Source organism: Triplophysa rosa, linkage group LG20 (assembly GCF_024868665.1).
Source record: "Triplophysa rosa linkage group LG20, Trosa_1v2, whole genome shotgun sequence".
Taxonomy (NCBI): Eukaryota; Metazoa; Chordata; class Actinopteri; order Cypriniformes; family Nemacheilidae; genus Triplophysa; species Triplophysa rosa.
This window is the reverse complement of record NC_079909.1, coordinates 16680982-16697498: the sequence shown is the minus strand read 5'-3', so window position 1 is coordinate 16697498 and position 16517 is coordinate 16680982. Positions and strand designations below refer to the sequence as shown.

Genomic DNA, 16517 nt, shown 5'->3' with positions numbered 1-16517 from the left:
TTTAAAACAACTATTCTATTTCAATTCAAGTGTGCTTTATTTGCATGACAAAAATCTTAGATTTGTATTGCCAAAGCATTTGCAGCTGGGCAGCCTACAAATAGTGCAAATGTATACAAACAGAACGAAAGATAACAATAATAGTAATAAAATAAAAAGTATTATGTGTGTAGAGCAAACTTAAAGTGGATTACTAATATATGACAATATATATAAAAACAGAAATAAAGAACAGTTTAAACAAACAACTACTGAATAAGTATAGTATATTTTGGCGCCCCCTAAAGGCCGCTATCGTTGAACTGCAACTTCCGGTTCATGACGATTCGCTCAATCGCGCGAGGTTGCCTCCAGTGAGCGCGGGTTTATGTCTGACTGAGGTTATCAGCATTGCGTTTCTGACGAATCTGCATCAAATTCGGATTAAAAGTGATGGACATTACCGAAGAAACAGACTACGGATATTTCAAAAGAACGTAAGAAATGTGCGTCAGGTTTTGTACTAGGTATGACGTGGGAGTTTTTCCAAAATGCTGTTCACGATAGTGAACAAGTTCAAAGTATTTAAATGAGAGAAAAGCATGAGTTGAACAGCATGAACATGATATTTGTGAGATAATTTAATTGTATGAACCAAATAAAGCGAAATGTTTATGAATTAAGATTATTCTCTCACTTCATGTAAAGCGTGGCCGTGACTCAAAACAAAAGCTTTGATGCCCAAAATGCATGCAAGTTTTGAAACAGCCTGTGTAACTTTGTGTGTAATGTAGTTTGCTAGTAAACTTAAGTATATAGTTATAATTATTGTTTTGATTTATTTTAGTGTTACCTTTATCTTACATGTAACTTGCACAGAGCTTTGGTTCGTTGCAAAATAAACACTCACGCGCGCGCACACAAACAAACATCAGTTTGCCATCTTGGCATCGTCACAGGTTGGTTAGCATATCAGTTAATGACTTGTTGTGCACTTGTGAGATTAGTTAATATCAGCGTGTTGTATGTTTGAATGACTGTTGTTTTCAGGGAATGGTACCAATACCTCGCTAACTTTCCCCAAAGAGCAGAGTCAGGATGCTGCAGAGAGGTAGAAGATCTTCCTAATGAGTCAGGAAAGACAAATGGAGAGATTATATTTGATTGTTAATTTCGGTGATTGTGTGGTTTGTAAATATATTGTGGTTTTGATCCTTGTCTAAATATTTTAAATCATTACAGGTAAATGTCTTGGTTGTCAGTGAGGTCACTGCCAGATCTGTCTCCATGAAACTGCGACGAACTTCGGTCCTTAAAAGACGACAGCAAAAGGACTTGAAAAAAGGGGAAAGCAACAGGGTTTCAAAGCATGGGTCCATTGGCAAGAAGGCCACTTCCACCAGACATGAGATCAGCTCTGTGCTGTTATCAAGTGACACTGACTCTTGCCAATCGGATGGGAATATTATTGAACTCACTGTTGGCAATAGAAAAAGAATTGAACAAGGCGAGACTCGCGCGATTGCAAAATCGCAAGCAAACTCCTCAGGAATGGGTCAGAAGATCTCCCTGGCTTCATCTGCAATGGCCGAAGACACTTTAGGAAAACTCCGAGTGATGAGTAACACAACTGTGCCAGAGGCGAGGTCTAGTAACCCTCTTGTATCTGAAAGAGAAGATGTAGAAGAATGTGAGTCTGCATTGGATGAATTCAGCGCTGAGTTTATCGTGGAGTCGGGTCCCAGCTCTCCTAATCTTGATGTTAATGCTGCAAGGTGCAGAGAATGCAAGAGTCTTTTCTCCAAGATGAGAAGACAGACACCTTCAAAAACGAAAAACAGAGACAAGAGTACGCATCTCTCTTTTGAGAAATAAGGGTTTGATGTATATTTGGGTTGTCTAAAAATGTGTATTTCTTTATGTAATAGATCCAGCATCTTTGTCTTGTGACCAGTGGGTTCTTCTTAAGAAGTGGCACCCTCGGCACCCTCAGCGAGGTCGGCATAGGAAGAGGGGGTATGTAGTGCTGAATAATGAATGTCACAGTGGTATTTAAAAAAAACTTCCATCGAAGCTTTATTTGTCATTGAAACAACAGCAATTTGAACGTATTTCCTAAATAATTTCATATGTGCATACTGCAGCGATAATAATAACCAGAACGACACTTAGGAGTCTTTTATTTGTAAACAAGAAACATGTCACTTGTAGTGATGATCTGTCCCATTTAAAGATCATTTTTTCAACTAAATGAGAACAATTTGAATGTTATAAAAATACTCATAGATCATTAATTATGTGTGTCTCAACTTTTCTGAATTCTTCCCATGTTAAATTTTAGGCTATTGTGGACCAGCCTAACCCAGATCAGAAAGCTGGCGGTACACGGCTACGATTCTGCAGACAGAAACAGAACTCAAACTTTCTGCTCCAGACCTCATGTGTTTCAGCAGCGGTAAGTCCAGACAGCATTCACTATCAAAACTGAAATTCAGATTAGCCTTTGGGTTTCAGTATCAGTGCACATCCAAACAAGAATTTTTTAGAACAGTTTGTGCCAGTATAAAGTAGTTGTAGTGTTTGAGAAACAGAAATCCATAAAAAAGAAAGTTTTGACTATGTGCTAGTGGTATTTGTAGTTTGTTTTTTATATCGACCCAAAAGAAATTTCATATTTTGATATTTATAGGAACATACTGTAACGTATTAAGTTCTAAAACAATATGATAAGTTGATTTTTATGTGCATGTGTTTAGGAACTTGAGCCGTTGCAAATATTTGGCCTCCATTCAGACTGACCCATCCTTGACCAAAGTAAAGCCACGGCAGCGTAAGAAACACCGAGCTGCACTCTGGCCGCCCATCGGTGGGAGGAAACCAGTTAAAAGGAAGCCTTCCATGAACAACACTTTATCCCAGCAGCATTTTTCACCCAAGCTTAGCATCAGTATTACACACAAAGATAAACCACAACCTGATGAGAGTTCAAGATTAAACACAAGTTCGAGGCAGAACTCCAAACAGACTAGGAAAGATTTTCAGGACAGATCTGACAAGCAGGAAGCATGCGATGGCATAGAGGGAACACGACGGGTGCTAAAGTTTGATGACACGCCTGAAGTTGTTGCCGTGGATACTGCAGAACAGAGCCGGGGCCCTCAGCGACAGCTTGAAAGTGGAGAGATTTGTGAAGCTCAAAATTGTGTCGAGACCAAGGACTCGGATGACCTGCAGGAGGAGTTGTTTGAAGATTCGGATAGTTTTAAGACACCGTCAGATCTGTTCAGCGTGAAGCCTAAGGTTAAAAGAGGGGGTCAAAAAACAGTCCCAGTCTCCGGTGAGACCAAACCTACCAAAACCTCTTCTACACCAAACTTAAGGTCCATGTTAGCCACTATGGTGAAGAATCAGAACAAGATTATTAAAGAAACCCTTCAGTGATTGTTTTTCTGTGAGAGTATTTTTGTAAGTTATCTTTGAGGCCTAGAAGTGGCTTGGTTTTGTGAAGAGGTCCGCACAGATTTGCTCTGTTTCTGTTCGGTTTGCAATAATAGTTCTAATCTTTGAACGATTTAGTGAATATTTATTGTATTGTTACATTATTTATGCTCTGCAATTCCATTTGCATCTGTAAATAATAAATCGTGCATCGGCAGAACTGTTTGGCTGTGTTGGTCACTTGTCAATGGCCTGAAGTGTACAATCGATAACAACCACAAGAGGCCGCTGTTTTCAAACAAACGTCTGCGCTCGCTTACCGTCGTTGTTTTTTTATTTTATTTTGCACTGTTTAATTGTTAGTACATATATAAATCTTACGAGATACACCTTTCTCCCAGAAACAGAGTTACTAAAAATGGCATTTTGTCATCTTAAATGTGAACTCTGCACAATGCAGAAATAATATAAACACATGAAAGCTTCTTTGTTACTCTCGTTTTAAATGGTTACTATATATATGCATATCCTCAGACAATATTTGTTCGCTAGATTGGGTTGTTTTTGTTAACACACATGCTGTTTGGGTTTGTTTAGGTAAGCATTGTACAGCATGTTTTGGTAGGCTATAGTCTTCAGAGGTTAAACAAACAAAACTCTGTAAAAACACGTAGACCCCCAAAAGATAAACTCCACCTTCAAGGCAAAGTGTTCGACTGTTTTATGAACCAACAAAGTGCTTCGTAACGCCACGTGGTTTTAAATGGGTTAACATGCATAGAAGACGTTGGAACTGTTATTGGTGCTGATGTTGAGGGGTAGGGCTCAGTGGCTCCGCTATTAAAACTCAAAAGCACTCATCCACTCGCAGAGCATCAGTTAAGAGAGCGAGCAGGCAAGAATGCACCAAACCCCGGACTTTTACCCAGAGGAGTGTTTAGTTTATTTCTTATGGACGGACAATCACATACACTCGTAATCGCGTTATGGTACATGTGAGTGTTGCGGCGGTAAAGCGCACAACCAGATGAGCAAAGCTAAGAGGATTTAATGCAGCTGGCCACGTTGAGTGAAGAAGATTATATTGTTTTAATCAAAACCAAAGAAGTTTGTATTGCTGCTCACTTTAGTTGGCGCTCTGGAGGAGTGAAGTTTATCTGTTGTGTGGTTTCTCTGAAGTGAACTGTTTAAGGATGCTCATTTTACAAAGATGCATGGCGTCAGCCTCACAGTAAAAAGGTGAGTTATTCTAGAAATGAATAAATTATAAAATAAATCTATTTGTTTTATTTTACACTCATTGCATGTTAACCAATTTTAACCAGTTTTTAAAATAATGTGTAATTTATAAGCAGCCTAACGCCATTACATTTAATTACAAGACGGCTCCTTAATACTGAACATAATGTTTCTGGACTCATTTTTTAAGCGTGTGACCTTTCTTATTACCTGTACATAAAACTATTTAAAAAAGTTTTATATTTATATAAATCTCATTGTTTTTTTCGTTTGTATGCATACAGACACACGACTCTTTCAGAACTGGACCTGATCTTTACTAACCAAAATCTGGACTCGTTTAACTGACAGAGATGTGCCAGTGTTACTCTGCGCTGCTTTTGCTCTGTTTGTACATGGTATGTGTTTGAATTGAATTATTTATTCTAACAAAAATACAATTTTAATTAAAACAACAAAGATTTTTAAAGTTTTGATTATGACTGTGTTGTGCTCATTTAAAATGAATAGTCTTTTTATCTGTCAGGTTGCCTCTGGTGAGATAGAAAAAGAGAATAAAAATACTGATATGCTTTATAATATTGGTAATAATGAATTCATTATTATCATTAGTAGTAAAAGTAGTAGTAGTGGTACTAGTAGTAATTTCATTTTTTCTACTGCTTTCAGCACCCTATTGACAATGAATGTTCCATTTCATCAATTTTTGTTATTATTGATGTACTATTGGTTTAAATTATTTCATTGTTTTTGATAGAAAGAGACAGTTACACTCTGTTACACGCTCTTTGTAACGGCACCTCTCATTTCCACTGTACATTTTTATCCAGCTTCCACAGGGCCTCTAATCCATCAGTTTGACTTATTTCTCAAAGGAGAACAAAATGTGTGCGTGCACTGTCCGTTTATTTTCAAAAGATTAATTCCAATGCATATGAATTGACTTTAGAAGGCCCACGCAGAGGTTAATTTAGCCCATAAACCAACCGAAGATGAAACGACAACTGCGCGATGGCTCAGTCTTAAGTCATCTCTCGAGAGACTTTGATTTTCATAACCTACACTCAAGACTTTTAACATTCAGTTTTCTGCATCATTCCACCCATGAACTGCAAAATGTCGGATTAGGAACAGGTCCTAAATCTCTTGACTTTAAAGAGAATGAAAGTGTTCATTATTTTTCTAACAAATAAATCTCTTTCCACTGAGAAGGGATTAATGGGGGAGGAAAATTATCCAATTTCCAGTTTGTGATAGAGTTTTTGGTGAATGTTTTTCAGAGGGCAGTGGCAATGTTTTAGTCTCTCGGATTTGGAGAATATAGAAGAAACCAAACATTGTCTAGTCAGACCAAATCTGAGCTCAAAAACATTTGCATTTTTGAAAAACATAATGTTTCAATTCTCGTTTTTGAATCGTGCGGTTTACAGGATTAACGATGCATGTCTCCTAAATATCTTTTCGCTTGGTTCTCTGAAAATAAACAAGAAATGCATACAGACATACTCAAAAAGATTGTAACTAAACAGCATTTTGGGACATAAAAGTAAAGATGTTTCTGGATAGAAAGATTACAGACCGAGCAGCTCCGCCCTGTTCTTCCTACCATCATTTTTTTAATATAGTGCTGTTTACAATTCACATTGTTTCAAAGCAGCTTATCAGAAAAATATGGCAATCCTAATGTTTTCACATTCTCATTTAGTTCCATTTCCTAAGAATATTATGACAAATTTATATTTATTTCTGGACTGTTTTGTTAAGAAAGATGAGTTGGCGTGTGATTTAGGAGTGTGTGTTTGTTTGTGTGTGGATGTCACTGTCTTGGACTTGAAGAAGGTATTTATTTTGTCAGTAAAACTCTCACCTGACGGGGCTGTTCACAGTCTCACACGGTTACATCCTGTTTGCATCATTAAAAACAAAACAGTTTGACGCAGCTTTCTGTTTCTCTTCCTTTTAATCTTCTGATTATTCATATCAGTGATGCTCACTTCATTCTCTATGTATTCTCAACTGTCATGTTATTCATGTTTTTATATTTATATTGGGCTAGCTTGTGCAACATGTACATTTCTACAGATTATGGTACAATTAACAATAATGGTAACAATTCATAATATATTTTGACATGTAAAAATTCAATCCGTTCCTATTGGATAAAACGTTTTTTATGTTTGCTTGGAAATGCTGTTGCATTTTGATATTATGGAAAAGCTTTGCATCCACTGTGTGTGTACTGGTTCTTTGACTATAAATATTTTGGCATGTACATCCACTTTAGTTAACGCTCTCTGCTTTTGTCTTTGAAGGTGACTTGCGGAGCAGAGCTCAGAACAGCTGTGTCGCCTCTGGGTTGGAGTGAAAGTGATAAGGAGGCGAGCGTCTCCCCTCCTGACTCCCGTTCTGGGATTATCAAATCCCTGCGGCTTTTCCCCAACCCTTCCCAATCTAACGCTCAAAGCCTTGATGCTGCACCAGACCCTGGAGCACTAGATCTGTGGACTTGGTTATCCAACCTCACCGACACAGAGGGAACCCTATCCAGGGCCAAACGCCGTCCCTATGTGAAAACAGGCAAGTTTAAGAAGATGTTCGGCTGGGGCGACTTTCATTCCAACATCAAAACAGTCAAGCTAAACCTTCTCATCACAGGGAAAATCGTCGACCACGGCAACGGAACCTTCAGCGTTTATTTCCGCCACAATTCCACCGGGCTTGGCAACGTGTCCGTCAGTCTGGTCCCGCCCTCCAAGGCTGTAGATTTTGAGATCATGCAACAGGAAACCATAGAGGTACCTAAAGACAATAAAGCTTTCAATTGTCGCGTGGAATACGAGAAGACGGATCGCAGCAAGAGGACATCTGCTTGCAGTGACTTCCCGAACAGGGTCTGTCTCCAGGAGCAGACCCAAAGTCATGTGTCCTGGCTTTGCTCCAAGCCCTTTAAAGTCATCTGCATCTACATTGACTTCTTCAGCGCAGACTACAAGCTGGTGCAGAAGGTCTGCCCGGACTACAACTACCACAGTGACACGCCCTATACTTCTGTTGGATAACACTGCCAAGATTCCCTCTTCCTGTTAAACAAAGAACCGGATACATGGAAGCAGAGCTTAGAAACGGAACCACCCTTTGTATCCCAAATGCTTTGCCTTTCTTCTGGGTGACACAACGATGAAATTCTGTTATTCTTTACCCACACAACTACATTTTTGTGTTTTACAGAAGAAAGTTATGCATGTTTGAAACAACATGTAGGTGTGTAAATGAAGGCAAAGTTTTCATTTTTAGGTAAACCGTCCCTTTAAAACTTTAGCTCTGAAAATGCTATAGCTAATGTCTAAATCTCATGCGGACAAGACTAACACGTGTACATGCAACAGTGACCCCATTCTCAGTGACCCTTGTGATGTCATCAGTGTGAAGTTTCAAAAGATTAAAAATGTCAAATCTACATGGCTGGGATTTTTAGGAATAGAAAAATGTGAAACATTTAGTATTGATGTCACTTGTGATTCCCTCTATTTCGTAATGTTTTTGTGTTTACAATATAAGATTATTATGGTCATAATGTGCTCCACTGTCTCCCCAGTTTTTGTTTGTTAATAAAAAAAAACATCTGTTAACTGGAATTTTCTTAACACTCCATTGTGTGTTTGTTTCTTCTCTCCGATTGTATAATATTGATATTGTTATAAAGATGCTCATGGTGGACAAAACAAAACGGCAAAACTCAAAAAAAGTCACATCTGTGCTACGATCTTGTGTTATAAAATCCTCTCAAATTGTCTCCAGATGTTTAAAAACTAAAGTGAGACTTCTTCAAAGCAAACATCAACATCCAGGTAGCGATGCATTCATGTAACACTTTTATAACAAAATCAATTCTTTACAGATTTGTTTGAACGGATTAATTTTGGGTGAACTATGACTTTGACATGCTGTAGAAAGATTGTTCATCGGTAGTTTATCCTAACTAACATAGTTTGCATGTTAACAAATACAACCTTACTGTAAAGTGTTGCCCTTAAAAAATCATGCACGAATTTGACTTCTTTGACATTTTATTTCCAAAGCAATAAATCAAATTTCTTCTGAACCACAATACATTTTTCAAACACAAAGAACTCTCCTGTTCCATAGAGTACGTTAACCATGGAAAATAAATTCACCTTCATATAAGGTCAAAACTAACTCTGTGCGAAAAAGGGGAAAAACAAGTTCTGTAAACAACACGGTAAACAAATCTTCATATTTACCAAACAGTTGAACTTGGTGCAAAATATCGACATCTTTACCTGTTTTCTTGTAATACTCAATGTGAACTGCATCACATTTCAATTCACAACCTCAGTTAATACCTACGCCAATTTGAACGATGATAACCATGAGTCATTTTGCCAGCAATATGGGCAACATCATCACTTTTAAAAGTGTCAGTGGAGACGAACTTTGCACTTGATGCGTGTGCGTAGCTATGCGTTTAGTGAGTTTATACTTGGTTTTCCGAAAAGTCAAAAGTTCACAAGACCAGACGTTACCCCGCCCCATGACCGTAACATACAAGATCATAAACACCACCATGTTAAAACTACTGCATTATGTAGGAGCTAGTGCAATCCAGACAGGTCTGGGATCAGTCGTAGCAGGCACATAGCTACATGTAGAGACAAAGGAACAGGGGGCGAATCCTTAAGGCCATTTTCCAGCGAGACTTCAGCAGCCCATAGTAAACAGCATGGCTGCATCCACTGCAAAGTCCATTTCTTCTTCCTCTCGTGCAGAGACCACAGTGGTTTAAACAAGCCACTTTGTTGTGTCTTCGATAAGGGCGAGTGAAAGGGGGTGGGGAAAAGGGCTTTGTGGGGTAGTTGCCCCCTCATGCGTCATATTCTATGCAGTCAGTGAGGGCAAAGGTCAGGACTGTTTTAGCCGTTTCCTAGGCAGACCGAAAGGGGGGCACTGGGCGGAGGCGAGAGCGCGGAACGCCTCGGCCACGAGGTGAGGATGAGAGTGAATCATCGCCTTCCAACCCGCCGTCTCCATTATATCTGCAGCGTGACTGCAAAAGCGAAAACAAACATTTATCACAAAACAGTTTCCATTTATAAAATGAACAAAATAACCTAGATTAGTGAAATTATGCCAATTAAAAAGGAATGTTCTGGTTTCAAAACAAGTTAAGATCAAAAGACGACATCTGAGGCATCTTTTAGTTGGTTTGGTATAGTAATGCACTTACAAGAAGGCAATGTTCTGAATCTTAATTCTGATCAGATAAGCCTTGTTCCACGCTGATAAATATCCTAATAATCTCTTTAAATAATTTTTTTATCAATTTAAGGTGGGTGAACTTCTGGCTATTGTAATTCCTGTGGGTATGATAATTAACAACATACCCCAGATGGATTCAATAGGGCGTATGCTGTATTTATCTCAAAACACTCTTGTAAAATACATAATTACACAACAGAAAAGGCAGCATCTTGTTAAAGCCCTAATGTGTTTTAATAGCATGTATGTTTATTTTTACAAGTATCGCTTAAGGCCCAAATGGGAGCTTATTTAAAAAACAAATAGATCCTTTTATTTGTGAAGGTTTTTGGAAGGTTGCAACAAGTTGGCACACATACTTGCTATTCCAGTTTTTGCCATCCTTACAGCCCAGCTGTCTGAGAACACTGCACCTGAGGAGAAAAACACTCACTCAGAAAAGAGCACTTTTGAGATTAAAAACAAAATAAATCTGGCGCTAATAGATACTGCCCGGTCACTTAGTCAATCAAGTAAAAGAATAAATGTGATTCTTCGTGTGTGTACTTGCCTATTAATGAAGTCGATGGCTTGTGCTTTAAGTTGCTCGGCGCTGTGGAGGTCGGCCAGAATGAGGATGTCGGCCACGTTCTCTACAGACAGACTGTTACAGAGAGCCTCTTCACATAATACTTTTAATCTTTCTAGAGCATACTGTACAGAAAGACAAACACCCTGGAGGTCAAATACAGGTATATCGACCAACAGAACATGAGAGATCTCTTCAAAACCTTATACCTTGTCTGCAGCCGCCAACAGGTTGTCAGCCATTTTTTCCAGGTTAGGAGCTTTACCAGTGTAAATAAATACCATCATTTCCCTAAATACAGCCGGGTCAACATCACTGATGTCCACACGGTTCTGCAATGGAATCAGAAAGTGCTTTTTAATGTCCAAACCACATTATCATATTAAACAATGACTATTGTAAAACAATTATTTGGCCCACTTTTTAAATGTTTCAATACTGTGTGTCATCGAAGTTGCACTTTTTAGTACTTTGTATGGTTAGATATTTGCAAAACCCAGTGTCAAGCATAAAGGGTGACTAATTATAATGATTTATGAAAAAAAAATAGAAAGCACAAAGTACGAGGAGATACGAGGTTTCAGAAGTACAGATTATGAGGCCATTCACATTTCGCGTCTTTGGCGCACACATATTCGTTATTATAAATGTAGACGTGCAACAAGCGGGCTCAAATACGACACGGTCGCGATGCGCATGCGGTGCGCTTTTCCATTTCAACTTTTCAGAATGCTGCACGCGCACCGCAGGTCATGTGACAAGAAAAAACCAACCATATAGACAACCTCAGTGAAGATGGAGACACGATGATCACAGCATTAATAAATCTAGTAGAAGAGTCATTGCAAGGTATTTTCAGTGTATATAATCCTTTGTTTATAAATCCTCGTCAACAGCTAGCGTGGCCCATGGTTGCTTAGCAACGACAGACACCAGGAGAGCTCAAGCTCCTGGGCGCTTTGGGAAAAAAAGGAGAAAGCAGTGCAGCTTGTGTTTTCCGCACGGTTTTAGACGCGAAATGTGAATCGGCCCTATTTGTGTCTATCTTAACTTACTTTTTTACTCTCTTCCATTTTGTGTTCAAACATGGCATTGAAAACCGGCGACCTCGCTGTCAACCCAAAAAAAAAAAAAGATTAGCACACCACGGGTAACATGAATCAACAGTTTAAAGGGCCAGTTCACCAACAAATAAAAATTCTGCCATCATTTACTCACCCTTGGGTTGTTCCAAATCTGTATACATTTCTGATGAACACAAAGCTATTTGGAAGAAATATCTTGTAACCAAACAGTTCTTGGCCACTATTGACTTCCATAGTAGGAAAAATGACAATGGTAGTCAAAAGTGCCCCAGAACTGTTGCTTTCCTAAATTCTCCAAAATATCTTCTGCTATGTTCAAGAGTAATTTATAAAGCTATTTTTCCTAATATGGTAGCCAATGGGGACCAAGAACTGTTTGGTTACAAGATATTTCTTCTAAATATCTTTCTCTGTGTTCATCAGAACAAAGAAATTCATACAGATTTGCAACAACTTGAGGGTGAGTAAAGGAAGACAGAATTTTCATTTTCGGGCGAACTGTTCCTTTAAGGGTATCATCTGTGTGTCCAGTACGGCCTCATTATCATTTCACTAAACAATCTCTATCTGTGCATTGCCTTTTAAGCAACATAAAATCTGGGTTAACCTCAAACGGCCATCGATCTGTTCATATAACCAAGCTCACCTGCCAGTATGGATTTGTGCGCTTTGAACTCTTGCCCTCCAACGAACAAGCTGCAGTCTGTGAACCTGGACCCTTCCCACAAGTTACCCAGGTCATCTGAAAGTTGACACTCCGGAACCTTTAGCATGTTTGTGTTAGACTGGCCAGAGATATTTACGGAGTCCTGGACCACGCTCACCTAATCAGAAAGACACCGAAAAAGGATTCATTGCTTTCAGTAGTCCAACAAACTTTTTTATAGGACACTTAATGCATGTACACAAGATGTACTGCCCAAGAACTAAGAAGTGCTCATTTAATTTCAGCTATTTTGCAAGCATCTCATTTGACATCATTAGAGTTCATGTAATTCACATCCAAAATGCTGGAACTGCCCATAAATACATTTCCAAGGTCAAGGTACCTCACAGAACAGCGTGAGCTTGTCATCTGGCAGCAGTCCGTTCGCTTCGTCTAACAAAAAGTCTCGTCTGATGAACTTCTTGAAGCCCCAGTCCTTTCCCTGGACGAAGCGGTAGGCTCTTTGGCTTTCTAAAGGTGCGAGAAGAAAATATAAGCACATAAAATACCCTATAGTTCACATCCACACTCAAACCTCTGAACTTTCCAAAAGGGCTTACCCATGGCTTTAGTTTCTTCTCTTTTGGCGTTCAGTAAAGAAAACTTGAACTTTGCTCTCACTTCACTTTTTGGACAACTAACAAGCAGTAAGTACAGAGAGAGATAATCTTTACTCTCATCGTCAAGACCCTTCGGATTCACTCTTAAACACCTATATAGAGAGAAGAGAAAGAACGTTTCAGTTGATGTGTATGTGAGGTTTTGCAAATCATGATGGGAATTAAGCTCCCAGTTGCCTATATACAGTATGCGTGTGGTTTTGGTTGGGAATTCGGGAATGTAATCAAGAGGCCACTTGAGAACATTCCCCAACACTACGTAAGAAAGCGGTTAAACACACCATTTCATCTTGTCGTTGGGCCCAGACGAGAAGGTCGAGCTCCTCACGACTTCTCCCATCTCCTCCCGACAGAAGCTGAAGTTGTTTATTGTCCACATGTAAGAAAACTTCACAACTTTCACCTGCCGTAGAAAAACAGGCTTCATGCCTCGTGTTCTCTACTCAAACTGCACCGGTTAGTTTTCATTCTCTCCATTCCTCTCTCTCTCACCTGTGTGTAACACCAGCTCTCCGCCACAGGTCCTGATGTCATTTCCCCTGGGGGAGGGGGTGTGGGAACCCGCGACATGGCCTGTTTTTCACCCTTCCACGTCCCTGATTTAGCTTACTGCTCGACCTACACGCAAACAAGAGCAAATACAGAGTTGTAGTCAAAACATACACTGCGTTTAACGAGAAAGCAAAGTCAAACTGATTTCCCATTATGGCATCTAAATATTGACAGTTCATGTTGCTCAATATTCCTCTAGTTATTATTAAAAGTAGAGGCACACAAATACACCTATTTTCCTAAAAAATAAATTATGCAAACTCTGTTCCTGGAGTGTTGTATTGATTTTTTTAACCCAACATTATGTGGTTGGTGTTTATTTGGAGGGGGTGTTCCGAGTTAACCCAAAAATGAAAATTCTGTCATCATTTACTCACCCTCTTTATCATTTCAAACCTGTATACTTTCTTCCGCAGAACACAAAAGAAGATATTTTGAAGAAAATTGGTAACCGAACAGCGCTAGCTCCCATTCAGAGCCGTTGTATGGACACAAAACCAATGCAAGTGAATGGATACCAGTTAACAACATTCTTCAAAATATCTTCTTTTGTGTCCTGCGGAAGAAAGGAAGTCATACAGGTTTGAATAACATGAGGGTGAGTAAATGATGATAGAACTTTTATTTTTGGGTGAACTATCACTTTAACTTGCTTTAGATTGATATGTCTGCCTATATGCCTAATGTAAAGGAAAACAATACAACTTTTAGTAGCCCAAGTCTCTATGAAACTGGTCCTTTGATATACCTTCGCCCCCTCATGCAATGCAAGCCTATAGGATTTTTTTTACCTGCCAGGTAAAATTCATATGCCCAAACAATTATAAAAGTAATGCACGTCTCCTAAATAAGCAGAATGAACGATCAATCCTGCCCATATCAAACAGTACGACATGCAAGTAACGCACGGTGTAATACTTGGTTTAGGAAAAGAGCAACAATAACAACAAAAACTGAGCAATATTAATAAATGAATACCTTCTGTTCAGAGATCAGCTGTTTTGTTTTCCATGCCATCCCTGGGCTCAAGCTCAGAGACACGCCGGCAGTGTGACTGGAAACAATGACTAACAGTGCAGACTGACCTCAGCCTCTAAACAACCCATCCTAAACACACACACAAACAGAATGAACTACACATCCCATTATGCATCTTATGGGTCCTTTATGACAGCGAACAAACTTGAAATCAGGAAAATTACTTAATGAATAAAACATATCAATGTTCCATCTGAAGATGATGACAATAACTCAGCACACACCATTCCCCCTCAAGTCTTCATTTAGCCCATCCACAGACCACAGCTAGTAAAACACACACTCACTTCACAAAGACTGCTGAATCTCACTTGTGGGAGTTTTGTGAGTCTTCCAGAGCTTGGCAGGCAAGGACGTTGTGGGACGCCACTCTCAGCAGAGATTCAATGAACCCTAGGAAGAACAACAGAATTTTAACACCACCTCTACGTTGAACGACGAACATTGCATTATGTTCCAAATGTGGCTCACATTTTAGATTACCGACCTCAAAAAGCTGATATGCCACAAATATAAGAGACGTGAATTATTTAGGTTTAATGACAACATGAACGTCGTATAATCCAAATGCTGACATCAACGGAGAATGTATTAAATAGTGGAAAGGCCACTGGGATGTTTACATATTTCAAAGAACAAGAATTCAGCCCAATCATTGTCAAAGAAACCAGCGAACATAAAACGCGCACAAACTAAAGATTTCAGAGCTTGCTGTAAAATTGAAAGTAATTTACGTTAAATAGGACGAAGAATTATTTGGTTTACACTAAAGCAGAAACTTATTAATTCACAACTTGGTCTGTATAGTTGGAGCTGATACAAATAGGGACTCATGTTTATGGTCAACTTGGATGAATCATCATGGCTGATAAATCATATCTCTACTTAATCTATTAGGTCAACAACCTCAAGATGTCTAAGAAGTTTTAACAAAGCACGATGTTGACGGCGGTTAAAACCATCTGTTATTTTCACGTCGCGCTATGATACATTTTTCGATTCATGAACATTTCTGGCGTGCTCACGCGATTCACGTACACGTGCAACAATGTAACAAACACACTGAGTGCATCCAGAACCAAATCATCATCCGGTTTAGCAAGTGAAGTTTCTCTAAACATCCAACAGACAATCATGTCGGCTAATGCGCTACAAAACCAGCCCCATCCGCTCCCAAGTTTCTGTTACAAACCAAACCGCGTTTCTCGCAACATTCGAACAAGTATTTACATACATTTACGCGCCGCGCACTTAACCGTTACATGCGACCGATGCAAAAACACGGAGGAGAAAAAATAGTGAAGGAAACCAAGTTAGCCAACCAAGGCTCGTCTCGTATGGCCTAAATTCCATGCACGGCCCAAACAAGCGGCAGAACCATAACAAAGGACAACCAACAATTTTGCTTTCCGGTCGAAACAAAGAAAGACCCTTCTACCAAAGCCCACGCGTATCAGATTTGTTTGAATCAAAGTAGAACATAATATTGAGGATAGGTGAAATCGAGTAGCCATCTGTCTTTGTGTCAGTGCGCAGAGCGGTGGTTAAAAGAAAAGAAAAAATATTTTACAAACCTCTCAGACACTCCGCATCACAGACATAGAAACACGGTTCAATATATGACCTGGGTGAGACGTAGAAAGAATGTTGTGCGAAAGGAATGAACTTTTAAGCCTGTCTTTACAGATAAGGTGTGTTTTTTTCTCTGTCTCTCATAGCGCTGCCTCTGCCTGCGCTTCAGCTCTAGACAAAGCGCATGCGCGGAGAACTTCCTCCTGATTCCATCTGTTCTAATAAAAAGCGCAGCTTACAATACATTTAAATGTCTTCAAACTTGGTAGAGTAATTACAATCGTGTGGTTTACTTCATTTATAACGTACTATATTGTAATACATTTTGTGATGCATGTTCAGCTTTGAACTTTGTAAGTCACTTGTTTGCTAACGCAGTAGGCTAACCACAATAAAATAGCAGTTAACAATAAATTTGCGTTTTGCCTGGGATGTTGCGTGAT

General features: G+C 39.2%; 3 protein-coding genes across 6 annotated transcripts; 2 read left to right on the top strand and 1 right to left on the bottom strand.

Moving 5' to 3' along the window:
• The first annotated feature begins 341 nt into the window (after positions 1-341).
• Positions 342-3629, top strand: si:ch211-227n13.3 (uncharacterized). 3 transcript variants are annotated; one of them, XM_057362223.1, is made up of 6 exons: positions 342-476; positions 1030-1090; positions 1222-1828; positions 1908-1995; positions 2321-2434; positions 2736-3629. In XM_057362223.1, the coding sequence occupies exons 1-6, from the start codon at positions 433-435 to the stop codon at positions 3418-3420; spliced, it is 1599 nt and encodes a 532-aa protein (XP_057218206.1). In that variant the 5' UTR covers positions 342-432; the 3' UTR covers positions 3421-3629. The 3 variants fall into 3 exon arrangements, with proteins under 3 accessions (XP_057218206.1, XP_057218207.1, XP_057218208.1); XM_057362224.1 differs by having other exon boundaries at positions 360-485; XM_057362225.1 differs by lacking the exon at positions 1030-1090 and having other exon boundaries at positions 360-506.
• A 580-nt stretch (positions 3630-4209) lies between these two features.
• nxph2b (neurexophilin 2b) lies at positions 4210-8281 on the top strand. The gene is made up of 3 exons (XM_057362186.1): positions 4210-4656; positions 4941-5054; positions 6969-8281. The coding sequence occupies exons 2-3, from the start codon at positions 5010-5012 to the stop codon at positions 7713-7715; spliced, it is 792 nt and encodes a 263-aa protein (XP_057218169.1). The 5' UTR covers positions 4210-4656; positions 4941-5009; the 3' UTR covers positions 7716-8281.
• A 374-nt stretch (positions 8282-8655) lies between these two features.
• Positions 8656-16252, bottom strand: spoplb (speckle type BTB/POZ protein like b). Of its 2 annotated transcripts, none has more exons than XM_057362840.1 (13): positions 16077-16252; positions 14790-14895; positions 14443-14571; positions 13405-13530; positions 13194-13315; positions 12853-13004; positions 12636-12763; positions 12233-12410; positions 11557-11612; positions 10711-10833; positions 10484-10626; positions 10293-10346; positions 8656-9721 (listed from the first exon to the last, which is right to left on the bottom strand). In XM_057362840.1, exons 4-13 carry the CDS (start codon positions 13480-13482, stop codon positions 9577-9579), a joined length of 1179 nt encoding a protein of 392 aa, XP_057218823.1. In that variant the 5' UTR covers positions 13483-13530; positions 14443-14571; positions 14790-14895; positions 16077-16252; the 3' UTR covers positions 8656-9576. The 2 variants fall into 2 exon arrangements, with proteins under 2 accessions (XP_057218823.1, XP_057218824.1); XM_057362841.1 differs by having other exon boundaries at positions 14814-14895.
• Between the last annotated feature and the right edge of the window lie 265 nt (positions 16253-16517).

Excerpts from the sequence above, each read along its gene's own strand:
- si:ch211-227n13.3 (XM_057362223.1), top strand. The coding sequence starts at position 433 with ATGGACATTACCGAAGAAACAGACTACGGATATTTCAAAAGAAC. Across the intron at positions 1,829-1,907 it reads AACGAAAAACAGAGACAAGA|ATCCAGCATCTTTGTCTTGT; the intron begins GTACGCATCTCT and ends TTTATGTAATAG. Across the intron at positions 2,435-2,735 it reads CCTCATGTGTTTCAGCAGCG|GAACTTGAGCCGTTGCAAAT; the intron begins GTAAGTCCAGAC and ends GCATGTGTTTAG.
- nxph2b (XM_057362186.1), top strand. The coding sequence starts at position 5,010 with ATGTGCCAGTGTTACTCTGCGCTGCTTTTGCTCTGTTTGTACATG. Across the intron at positions 5,055-6,968 it reads TTTTGCTCTGTTTGTACATG|GTGACTTGCGGAGCAGAGCT; the intron begins GTATGTGTTTGA and ends TTGTCTTTGAAG.
- spoplb (XM_057362840.1), bottom strand. The coding sequence starts at position 13,482 with ATGTCGCGGGTTCCCACACCCCCTCCCCCAGGGGAAATGACATCAGGA. Across the intron at positions 12,764-12,852 it reads AGAAGAAACTAAAGCCATGG|AAAGCCAAAGAGCCTACCGC; the intron begins GTAAGCCCTTTT and ends TCGCACCTTTAG. Across the intron at positions 10,627-10,710 it reads TGTTGGCGGCTGCAGACAAG|TATGCTCTAGAAAGATTAAA; the intron begins GTATAAGGTTTT and ends CTTTCTGTACAG.